General features: G+C 44.5%; 1 protein-coding gene across 1 annotated transcript in view; it reads right to left on the bottom strand.

The window, feature by feature from the left end:
• The window catches only part of LOC120939756 (NACHT, LRR and PYD domains-containing protein 12-like), a 429,782-nt gene that overhangs the window by 52,872 nt on the left and 364,538 nt on the right, over nt 1-12,372 (bottom strand). Inside the window, exons 13-14 of the mRNA XM_040352091.1 lie at nt 7,944-7,999; nt 5,913-6,133 (exon numbers count right to left, since the gene is read on the bottom strand). Of these exons, the coding sequence (XP_040208025.1) occupies nt 5,913-6,133; nt 7,944-7,999 (277 nt within the window). The remainder of the gene's footprint in view (nt 1-5,912; nt 6,134-7,943; nt 8,000-12,372) is intronic.

The raw sequence follows: 12,372 nt of genomic DNA on the forward strand, positions 1-12,372 counted from the left end.
AAAACACAAAGCTTTGTGGATCTGCTTAAGTACTCATTTGCATACGCTAGGCGGCATTTCGACTCGAAATGCCCCCAGCGGCGGATGCGGTACTGCATCTTAAGATCTGACAGTGTAAGTGTCTTACAGATGTCAGATCTTCTGCCTAACTTTGGAAAAATCCTTTTGAGGATCGTTTCCAAAGTTAGGCACAGAGATACGCAGGCTGAACAGCAGTTCCGCCTGCGTATCTCTTTTGTGGATTTGGCCCACTGTCTCTTAGTTGTGCTTTGGTGATCCTCTTATCTCACTGCAAGTCTACCAGACAGCATCCAGTTGAAAGCAGTAAATCATCTACAGTCTCTACTGGAGTGAAATACTCATAGTGGTCATTAGTAGCCAAGGACCATGTGACCTCTGGGAGGAATCTAGGATGGAAAAGGACCCAGGGGTCCTAGTAGATGATAGGCTCAGCAATGCCAAGCTGCTGCAAGCAAAGCAAACCGAAAATTGGCATTAAAAAGGGGATTAACTCCAGAGATAAAACGATAATTCTCACCACTCTACAAGACTCTGGTCCAGCCGCACCTGGAGTATGTCATCCAGTTCTGGGCACCAGTCCTCAGGAAGGATGAACTGGAAATGGAGCGAGTACAAAGAAGGGCAACAAAGCTAAGGGTCTGGAGGATATGTGTTAGGAGGAAAGGTTGCAAGCACTGAACTTATTCTCTCTGGAGAAGAGACGATGAGAGGGGATAGGATTTCAATTTACAAATTCCGTACTGGTGACCCCACAATAGGAAGAAAACTTTTCCGCAAAAGGTATTTTAAAAAGGAGGATTCTTTACGGTAAGAACGTTAAGAATGTGGAATTCTCTTTCACAGGCGGTGGGCTCAGTAGGGAGCATCGATAATTAAAAAAACTATTAGATGAGCACCTGAAAGACCACAACATACAGGTTATCAAAATCAAGAGAAATGGGATTTTTAAGGTGCTGACAACACAACCAAACAAAAATAATATAAAAAAATATCAAAAACATCTTAAAATTCAACATATTAATGTCGAAACAGGGCCATATAGTACATAAACAGGTGCAACCGATTTAGGCCCGGATTTACAAAACACTTCGCCAACGTAAATCACCTTACGCCGACGTAGTGCAAATATGCACCCGGTGTATGTGTGCGCCAGAGTCACAAACCAACTTGCGTCTAAAAACAGGCCATCCTACACCGACGTATCTTACTTACGCCGACGTAGAGTGGGTGCAAATATGGTTTGGACTTATGTTGCTTCTCCCATTGATTAGGCATTCAAATATGCAAATGAGGGAAATACAGCGATTCACGAACGTACTTGCGCCCGGCGCATGATATACGCGGTTTGCGCAAGTTGTACGTCCGGCGTAAAGTTATTCCCCATAGATGAGGCGCAACCCATTCAAAAGGTATGGACCAGGGAACACAAGCCTACGTATTGTGCGTTGGACGTGTAGGTTACGTTAACGGCGTATACAGTGATCCGGCGTATCTTAGGCAGTTGTTCCGACGTGGTTGTGAGCATGCGCAGGGAGATGCGGTCACATTGCGGCGCATGCGCAGTTCGTTTTAAGTACTTGTCTGGCGCTCGGCCCATCATTTGCATGGGGTCGCGCTTCATTTGCATGGATCACGCCCACTTCCACCTACGCCGGCCTGCACCTTCAATGCAGTGTTGGGAGCAATACCTTGCTGAATTCAGTGCTTGCCTCTCCGCGCTGCGTCGGCGTGGCGTATGTTGGTTGCTTTACGGCGGCGTAATGTGCGCCCAACTCTCTGTGAATCCGGGCCTTAGTCTCTACATGTTTCGCCATAGCGGGGGGGCCGACAAAATTATTCTTCAGCGGGAAACTAAATTATTATTATTATTATTTATGTACTTCTATAGCACCATCAATTTACGCAGCGCTTTACATATACATTGTACATTCACATCGGTCCCTACCCACAAGGAGCTTACAATCTAAGGTCCCTAACACACATTCATACACTAGGGCCAATTTAGCCAGAAGCCAGCATGTCTTTGGAGTGTGGGAGGAAACCGGAGTACCCTTAGGAAACTCACGCAGGCACAGGGAGAACATGAAAACTCCAGGCAGGTAGCGTCATGGTTGGGATACGAACCAACGACCCTTTTTACTGCTAGGCGAGAGTACCCACTACACCACTGAATGAATGGATTCACACCCTGGCAGCCACCAGTCACCCAGGCATGAATGAATTCACCAGCTTTAAGCCTTTTCTATATGGTTCTGGTTTATATACCAGGATATGGACCATTATAATTGAGACTTCCTTTCTCAAGTATTATTATGAATTTGATAATTTGACTTTGTTGTGTTTATTATAAGATTGTAACATGGATGTGCAAAAAACTTGTGCACCATTTCCTGTGATCCCTTATAATTGCTGTTGGTATCTGGATTAATTCTATAAAAGCATAATAATGGGCTCCTTTAATACCTTTATTTATATACTTTTCTGATTAGTAGTTACTAAGAGAATACATTTCTCATTGGTGAAATGTAACATGTCACTGTTAAAATATAGAGTATATATATATATATATATATATATATATATATACACAGTACAGACCAGAAGTTTGGACACACCTTCTCATTCAAAGAGTTTTCTTTATTTTCATGACTATGAAAATTGTAGATTCACACTGAAGGCATCAAAACTATGAATTATCACATGTGGAATTATACATAACAAAAAAGTGTGAGACAACTGAAAATAGATTTCATATTCTAGGTTCTTCAAAGTAGCCATCTTTTGCAGCAGACACATCTCTAGAACTGTTAAAAGCAGGAGTTCACCCTAAAAAAAATGTTTAACCTTAGATTGATGCTCATTTTGTCTAGGGGAATCGGCTAGTTTTTTTAAAATCGAAGCTGTACTTACCGTTTTAGAGAGCGATCTTCTCCACCGCTTCCGGGTATGGTCTTCGGGACTGGGCTACAGGTTCCCATTTGATTGACAGTCTTCCAAAAGGCTTCCGACGGTCGCATACATCGCGTCACGAGTAGCCGAACGTCGGTGCGGCTCTATATGGCGTCTGCGCACCGACGTTCGGCTACTTTCGGAAAATCGTGACGCCATGGATGTGACCATCGGAAGCCTGTCGGAAGACTGTCAATCAAATAGGAACGCCCAGTCCCGCAGCCCATACCTGGAAGCGGCGGAGAAGATTGCTCTCTAAAACGTTAAGTACAGCTTCGATTTTAAAAAAAAACTACCCGATTCCCCTAGACAAAATGAGCATGAATCTAAGGTTAAAAATTGTCATTTCCGGGTGAACCTCCACTTTAAGAGGAGACTGTGTGAATCAGGCCTTCATGGTAGAATATCTGCTAGGAAAACACTGCTAAAGAAAGGCAAAAAGCAGAAGAGACTTGTTTGGGATAAAGAACACAAGGGATGGACATTAGACCAGTGGAAATCTGTGCTTTGGTCTCATGAGTCCAAACTTGAGATCTTTGGTTCCAACCCCAGTGTCTTTGTGCGACGCAGAAAAGGTGAACGGATGGACTCTACATGCCTGGTTCCCACTGTGAAGCATGGAGGAGGAGGTGTGATGGTGTGGGGTGCTTTGCTGGTGACACTGTTGGGGATTTATTCAAAATTTAAGGCATACTGAACCAGCATGGCTACCACAGCATCTTGCAGCGGCATGCTATTCCATCCGGTTTGCATTTAGTTGGACCATCATTTATATTTTTCAACAAGACAATGACCCCAAACACACCTCCAGGCTGTGTAAGGGCTATTTGACCAAGAAGGAGAGTGATGGGGTGCTGCTCCAGGTGACTACCTCTTGAAGCTCATCAAGAGAATGCCAAGAGTGTGCCAAGCAGTAATCAAAGCAAAAGGTGGCTACTTTGAAGAACCTAGAATATGAAATATATTTTCAGTTGTTTCACACTTTTTTGTTATGTATAATTCCACATGTGTTCATTCATAGTTTTGATGCCTTCAGTGTGAATCTACAATTTTCATAGTCATGAAAATAAAGAAAACTCTTTGAATGAGAAGGTGTGTCCAAACTTTTGGTCTGTACTGTATATTGTATTTAACATTTTTTCTTTTTGCCATTAAGAACAGGGGAGAGCGATGGTGATTAGGTCATCACACGAACGCCCAGGGCGTCATCCGAATGGAGTAGTTTCCTTTTGGCTCCTAAGGGTGGCGCCAATTGGCGGTGCATCTTGCGTGGACCCCGTAGTGAAGATCGGTCTCTGGGATGAGCAATCATCCAATTATTGATCCCCTGTGGAGTAGTGGTCAATCGCCACACCTCTCTATGGGCATCGTTGCCACCATGGGGCAGGATATGCTGGTGATGTGGAACGTCTTTGACGTACAATGTCATATCTGGCGCCTCGTTTTGGCGTCCCACGCATCTGCCGGCTCCATCTTTATTGAAAGCAGCACACTTGCATGTCAAAAATCACCAATTCACCAGTGGATAGTAACACAGCAGGTGGAGGCACCAGAGCCAATCAACTGAAGGGACACAGACAATGGATGGCAGCCAGGCATGCAGCAACAGATAGTATGGTGAGGAAGGGCCGGCAGCGTCTCCAGCCAGCACTGTGAAGATGACAGCTGTCTGAATCCTTTGATGATGTCGGGAGGAGGTGAGCATAATGTTTTCAAGGGACTCTGCCCTCTTTTTCAAATGCATGGGGAAAGCCAAATAGCCAGTGGGGTGGTCAGGGGGAGAGGAAGGCACAGAGACCGAGCTGCATAGCATACTAGCTCATTATGATTGACCTACCTGAGATCGAAGCCCCCAAAGTTCTCCTCTGTCCCCTCTACAGCCGCTCCCGTGTCTCCTCCGATCTTCTTCCTTGTATCGCTGCCCCGGCGCTGTGACTGGCTGGAGTGGCGATGACGTCACTCTCACGTGTGCGTGCGGGAGCGGTAGATCCCCGTGCATGCGCGGGATTACGGCATTAACCCCCCATTATCCCATTCACAAAGTCACGCTCAGTGCGCCTGCGCCGTTGTCTACGATGCACAATGCGCCGTAGACATCGGTGCAGTCCTTACTGCAAACATCTCCTTAACTGTGTAGGTTAAGGAGATATTTCTTGCACCTACAGGTAAGCCTTAATCTAGGCTTACCTGTAGGTGCAAGGTGAAAGGGGGAGTTTACAACCACTTTAAGGACTGCTGACCTCCCGACATGCCACATTTGGCATGTAATTTTATTTTGGGGGGGTGGGGGGCGGGATACCTAGTTTTGGCAGTTACTTAGCTCCCACTTGGGCCACCTAAGTTATTCTTTCCCCCTCCCTGCAATCTTCTGGGACACATCAAAGGTCCCAGAAGATTGCCCGGCCATTCAGGATGTGCAGCGCGACTTGCGCATGTGCACCCGGGTGTGAAGCCGCAAACGGTCACAGCCAGGCTAGCACACTTGCAATGACAGCGCCACGGAGAGGAGGGGGAGAGGAGCAAGGCTTCAGGCGGCCGCATCGCTGGACCGTGGGACAGGTGAGTGTGTGTTTATTAAAAGTCAGCAGATACACTTTTTGTAACTATTGACTTTTAATAAACATGGGAGCGGCTGGAACTCTTTAAATCTGCCAGTGGTCACAAAGTTGTGGCCAATTGTTGTATACACACTTTGGGGTTAATCATTTGCTCTGCCTGTCACCTTGATAAGGGGGGCTTCCGTATCCCCCAATATTTTGATATAGGACACCAGTAAACACTTTTGTTAAATTTCAATTTAGCATGCATATTTGACAATAAAACCTGACAGTGGTTTAGCCCTTGCCTACTCTTTCCAAAATAAAAAAAAAAAAAAGTTTTGGCTTTAGATTTGCATTAAAATACCATCTTAACCAAAACATTACTACAATTCTCTGACCTACCTTGTAAACACAAGGAATGCGGTAGGTGCACCTCAGATACTACACCAGGCTCTACAGTTATGTTAAACATTGGACCCACAACGTCATATCCATCCTTCTGTATGTTATCTAAATTATCACTTTCCAGTTCCAGCTCATATGTGATGGTCACTTCAGATTTCACTTTGAACATAATCCCCGTCTTCGAGCAGCAGAAAAGTTCACCAGGCTTCAGTTGTAGTCTTTAAAATAAAAATAATGAATTATAGTGTTTTGTTACAATCTTCTGTACTGAAAATACTTTGTATTTTTTTAAAATAACAAACATGTTATACTTGCCTCCACTGTGCAGCTCGTTTTGCACAGAGTGGCCCCGATCCTCGTCTTCTGGGGTCCCTCGGCGGCTGTCCCGGCTCCTCCCCGCATCAGCCAACCCCTATTCTGAGAAGCTCTCTCCCAAGGGGGTTAGCTTGCCGGCGCACTCCCACGATACAGTGAACAGCTATAGCCACCCACTGCATCACTCGGCCCCACCCCCGGCGAGCCACATCATTGATTTGATTGACAGCAGCGGGGGCCAATGGCTGTGCTGCTATCAATCATCCAATGAATGAGCCGAGAAGCCCGGTCGAGAAGATGGCATCTAGCTATGCTGGGGACGTGTCTCTTGGCTTTGGTAAAGTATCAGATGGTGAGATGTGATCTGATGTATCTGTCCTTCAGATGATGCGATGTCCCTTGGTAGACGTGTGTCCTCCTGTCTACTGACTTGCTATTTTTATAGAAATGCAAATACACCCATGAAACTCCACCCAGAGGGTGTATTTGATATTTACTACTTTCTCATTGGTGCATTAGGTCAGTGGTCATCAACCCTGTCCTCAGGGCCCACCAACAGGCCAGGTTTGCAAGAGAACTGAAATACATCACAGGTGATATCATTTGCTGATCAGTGATTACAGTATTCTAGTCTACATCTCCCCCAAGGTAATACATAAAACTTGGCCTGTAGAGTGGGCCATAAGGAGAGGGTTGATGACCACTGCATTTTTTTATTGACCATTTGTTTGGACAAGCACTAGCTCAATTTGGCCACCAGGTGGTACTCTGCGACTAAAGTAACTTATATTTTTTCAGGGGAAATGCCTTTTCTAGTAACTTATGTTATGGGATAAACCAAGTTTTTACTATAAAAGATTCAACCATGTGATTGGGTCTTGCATCTTTCTAATTTGTGGTAACAGCATTTAAATGAAAAACGTTTAACTATAAACAGGTATACATTTTAGTTCATAAATATAATATTGATGATAAACATAAAAAAACAAAACAAAAAGGAGGATTGAATGAATGAATGTTTTTAACCTGGGCAAACATATGTTGCTTCATCCACAATACCAGGTTTGTGATTTCTGATCTAGTTGATTTGTTGAGGACCTGCAACCATGGGACAATTTTAGCCTAACAAAATGTTTATTCTTCTCCAATCTAGGTATCCTCATGTTTACATGTCAGTACACTCAGTGCCGGTTCACACAGGGGCAACACGACTTCCAGCGCGACTTTGTGACGACTTCAGAACGACTTACAACGCGACTTCAGGACAGGCGACTTTGCCAGTGGCCAATCACAGAATAATCAGCTCTGTGGGAGGGAGGGGGGGTTTGCCTGAGTAAACTATTTTCTCTTCCTGTAAAGTTGCTTCAGTTAAGACAGGGGATCCGACTTGGAGGCGACTTGCATTGAAATCTATGGGTGCAAGTCGCCTTGAAGTAGTACAGGAACCTTTCTGAAGTCGGCGCGACTTTAGTAGTGTACATTAAAGTACTTTTAGACTCTGAGCAGTTCTTAGAATTTTATATTTTTCCTGGGTTCAGCCCGAGTTCATTCAGCAGAATTTGTTAAAAAGGTCTATGTTGCAATTATAAAAAAAAATATTACTTTTTCTTTTTAAAACCTCTGAAAAAACAAAAGTATTTGCCCCATGAACATCTGAAAATCCAAGTTCTCTGAATGATCAAAATGTAATAAAAAAAAGGGAGAAAACTTTACCTGTATGTTTTTCCATCTACAATCGGTGCAACCAAATTATCGGGTTTTTCCTCAGACTATGGGAAGAGAAAAAACATTATCAGATAAATAAGAAAATGGCAACCTTTTTATTGTGTTAAACCATGCAGTACACACCTATTACCATTGTGTCTCTAAACACCCCACTCATCAGTAATTTATATCCTCTGTGAAAAATATAGTGATAAATAAAGATGGGGTAGCTGCTGCTTTAATAGTGCATATATTATCACTATGAATTAAATTGATGTAAAGAACAATGAAGCTGCACTTACCCTAAAATTGATTAAAATTCCCGTGTTAGAAATCAACGCACTAATTCATAAATCTTATACAAACAATTGATACAAATATAAGCAAAGAGCGGAAATTATATGGATGTGGATGGGGGAATCCTCCCAATAAGCCATTATATTTTGACAGTGAAGAGCCTTGGACTGCCAAGGAGCATAAGCATGGGGGGAAAAAAATGACTTCAATCATAAAACCTTGCCCCCATACAAAAAAACAAACACATGTAGAACTTTTAAAGTGGAGTTCCACCCAAAAGTGGCACTTCCGCTCATTTTTCTCCTTCCCCCCCCTCTGGTGCCACATTTCAGGGGGGAAGGGGGACAGGATACCCGTCTGTCTTTAACAGGAATCCTGTTCCCACTTGCGGGAGCCTCAGCCACCGGTATTGATGTCACCGCTGAGGCTCCCTCCTCCTTCCCCGGCCACCAGGCAAGAGAGGAGCGGCGCCTTGTGCAGTAGGGTTCCCAGCATGAAGCCATAAGGCTACACTGCCGGATTCCTTTACTCGCAATGGAGGCGGCAGCACTCGACAGCTGATGGAAACATCAGCTGCGGTGCCGACATCGCTTGACTCCAGGACAGGCAAGCGTCCGATTATTAAAAAAGTCAGCAGCTGCAGTGTGTGTAGCTGCTGGCTTTAATTTTTGCAGTGGTTGGCAGGCCTCCGCTTTAAGTTGGAAAAGGGGAAGCCCAGAGCTTTATTTATTTCATTTCCAACACAGAACCTTGTAAACAATTTTAACCAGTGCCAGTCACAGTTGTGACCAAATTCCAAAGGAGCCGGTCCTTATCATAAGTGCTGAACAATAGGAAAAGAAAATGCAGCTCCAGGTGGGGGATGGAACCAGGTAGGCTGGGGCATGGACTCCTCCCAAGGGTGCTAGCCTCAACTCACCGGCTGTGCAATTTGGATAAAAGGAATGGATGGCTGCACACCGAAGTAGCGATGAATCTCTTTATTGTAAAATCCGTAACATGAATAACACTACAGGACAGGCAAACAGGTACAGGTAGACGCTTTTCACACAGCGACGCTGCGAATATTAATTACCTAAAGTGCTGGACAGACAGACTAATAACAACTTCCAATCAAGGGCATAGCCCCTTACAGAAACATTAAATGCTGGCAAGGTCAAAAAGCCGCCATCCGCACGTCAGTATTTTACTGACGTGTGCCCCACCGCAGCCAGCGCCTGTTCCACAACGTACCGAAGGCCAAGGTTAAAAAAAAAAAATCTATGTCAATATTATTAAGGCTAACACTATCAGGTCTCAACAGATCATCATTCATGCCTTCCAAATCCTTGTGATGGACAACGATCCTCCCAATTCTCCAAACAAACTTAGATACCTGGGCATTGACCTTTCTGCCGAAAACGTTCCAAGCATGGGCCAGGAATATCACAGGCTCAAATCAGGTGAGGAAAGATTTCAGACCACGTTGGTTAAGATCGCGTAACAATGGGCAATATCCTTTTTGATGACAGAGATGAGGTCTACAGAACGTGTGCAACCCATGTCATTCCCCCAGTATGCAAAGTCCACGTTTTATCCATAGCTCTTAAATTCTGCATTGAGGGAGGCCCAATAAATAAGGAGTCCCCGTGGATCCAGATCAAGTGTGGGTAAACATACAAGGAACAGCAAGAAGATTACCCAAAGGCTAAAGCTCTGCATCAGAAAAACCCATGCCAGGAGCTGTAGTGGTGGCGCTGATGCGAAAAGAGTTTGTCGAAAATTCTCCTGAGGAAAGGCCCAATCTGTCAAGGAAGACCAGTAAGAATTGGAACTTACTCAAGGGGGAAAATATCGGAGTGCACAAGGAAAATGGAGAACGGGGACTGGCAGACATAAATTGCGAGGCCAATAAGACCGGGAAAAACGGGTCTTTGTAAGCATACAAAACAACAGGTTTGCGGTTGTTGGTTTTAGAGGTATGCAGTAACACAGATACAGAGGACTCAGAAATGATCAAATCCCTCGGTTTTAACACCACCAGCCAAGCGTCTAGATTTTGAAACCAGCTCGCCTATATGAAAGGCACCAAAAACCACCCAGGAGAAAGCCACTTGTAACAGTAGGATCTCAAAATCCGAGAAACACACCGTCGGCAAAAGCAAGAGAATATTGGCAAGAATATTGAGTGAAACTGGGCCCTGGGAGCCTGTGCTGCGCGTCTCCAACCATGTAAAACCCGCCAAACAGGGAATTCCATTGTGATGTCTTCCCAACCAAGGAGCCTAAACCAAAAAGGACAGGGTGGACATAGAAGAGCTCACCATGGAACCCACAGAGCCCTTCTGGAGCAGATACACAGGGTAGGAAAACAGGGCCAGGCATCAATCATGGTGTAATGCAAGGAAAAACTTTGTTCCCGACCTGGTAGTATCATACCAATGTCCTTGGGGACAGCAAGGTTCCAAAAAGGGGTCGGACAGGGGGGCCCTCTGGGGACGCTAACGGAGCCAGGAAGAGAAAACAGTCAATATAATTAGCCACCCCAGGAACATGTTTAGCTTTTAACCATGTGTTAAACTGAAAGCATACAAGAACTAGAAAAAAAAACGCAGAAAGAATACACGGAGGGGATCTGGCAAAAGCTGGTTGAGACAAATCCATCTGTCACAAGAAGTTTAATGTAGAATAGATGATCCATACAGTTCACATCTTAAGACAAGCCTGTATTTATTCTATATCTTATTGTGAACTGGCTAGATCTGATCCACCAGCAACTATAGTTGCTATTGATGAAGAAAGTGCAAATGATACGGAACATCCAAGTAGACATCCATCCCTACCAGAACCGAGGGGATTCATGAGATCCATCCATTTGAGACACCTGAGTGATTGGGCTTCCCTATGTGATGTTTAATCACCCCTGCCTGTGTGTAACACTGCAATAAAGGTATTTACTTACTTTGAAGAAACCTTTCCGTATTTGGAGATTTCATCTCTTTTTCTCTAGACGTAAAGAGTGCCCCCTTGTCCTCTGAGATGACCTTAAAGTGAATAACTCAACACCAAGTTCACTATATGGACCAGTCATATATTTGTACACGTTGAATCACCCCCCCCCCCCTTATCTCCTCTTCTCAAGAGAGAATAAATTCAGTTCCTCCAATCTTTCCTCATAGCTGAATTCCCCCATGCCTCTTATCATTTTGGTTGCCCTTCTCAGCACTCTCTCCATTAGCCCCCCCCCCATATCCCTTTTGAGAACTGGTGCCCAAAACTGAACTGCATATTCCAGGTGAGGTCTTATTAATGATTTGTACAGTGGCAAAATGATGGACCCTGTATTCTACCTTATAGATGCCATTGTTAACCGAAGAACCAGGAGGATAGGAAAGGTGGTGTATGAGGCGGAATTTACCCTCCTCCTTTTTGGGAACCATGACAAGAAGCAAAATTCTTAGGTTATGGAAAGGGAAAAAAAAGGAAAGGGACCAGGCAGCCACACATGACATTTTCAAAGTTGAACAGCAGACTTTAAATTTGACAACATGGTAGGCTCAGAAGATGTAAAAGGAACCAGAATTCACAGTCAAATCCATCCCTCAAGATCAAACGTTCCCTATTGAGGGGGTACCGGTCTAGCCAGAGAAGCATCCTTGAGACGTTCACTGGTGTCCCCCGGCTTGAAAAAGTCAAGCTTGGCCCCAGGCTTGGGGGCAGATGTTGGCTGGGTGAGCAGTTCCGCAAAGTGAGCACCCATGCTTACATCGGCACACAATGTACCACTTGCAGCGGCTCTTGTTAAACAACTAGCACACAGCTTTTGTTTGGGGACAGGCGACGCGCCGGCCGGTGACTGAAAGGATGATGGCTTGTGAGGGCACATGAGTAACAACCACTCGAATCACTTCTTTTCAATTATTTTTATTTGGTTTATGTCAAAGAGAAAACAAAGTTACAGCAAAACATAATAGGCATTGAATTGTCATTAATAGTGCAAAATTACATTTAAATACGTACTTATTACACAAGGATCACCATATAGTGAGTCATTTGACAACCACAGCCATGGTCCTATTTTTGGCTTTGGTGCCGCCATCACACTCCAAACACCCCTAAAGGGAACTAGCTGTGCCTCGGAGTGCAAAGCAGCACCCTCTAA

Source organism: Rana temporaria, chromosome 5, assembly GCF_905171775.1.
Source record: "Rana temporaria chromosome 5, aRanTem1.1, whole genome shotgun sequence".
Classification (NCBI taxonomy): domain Eukaryota; kingdom Metazoa; phylum Chordata; class Amphibia; order Anura; family Ranidae; genus Rana; species Rana temporaria.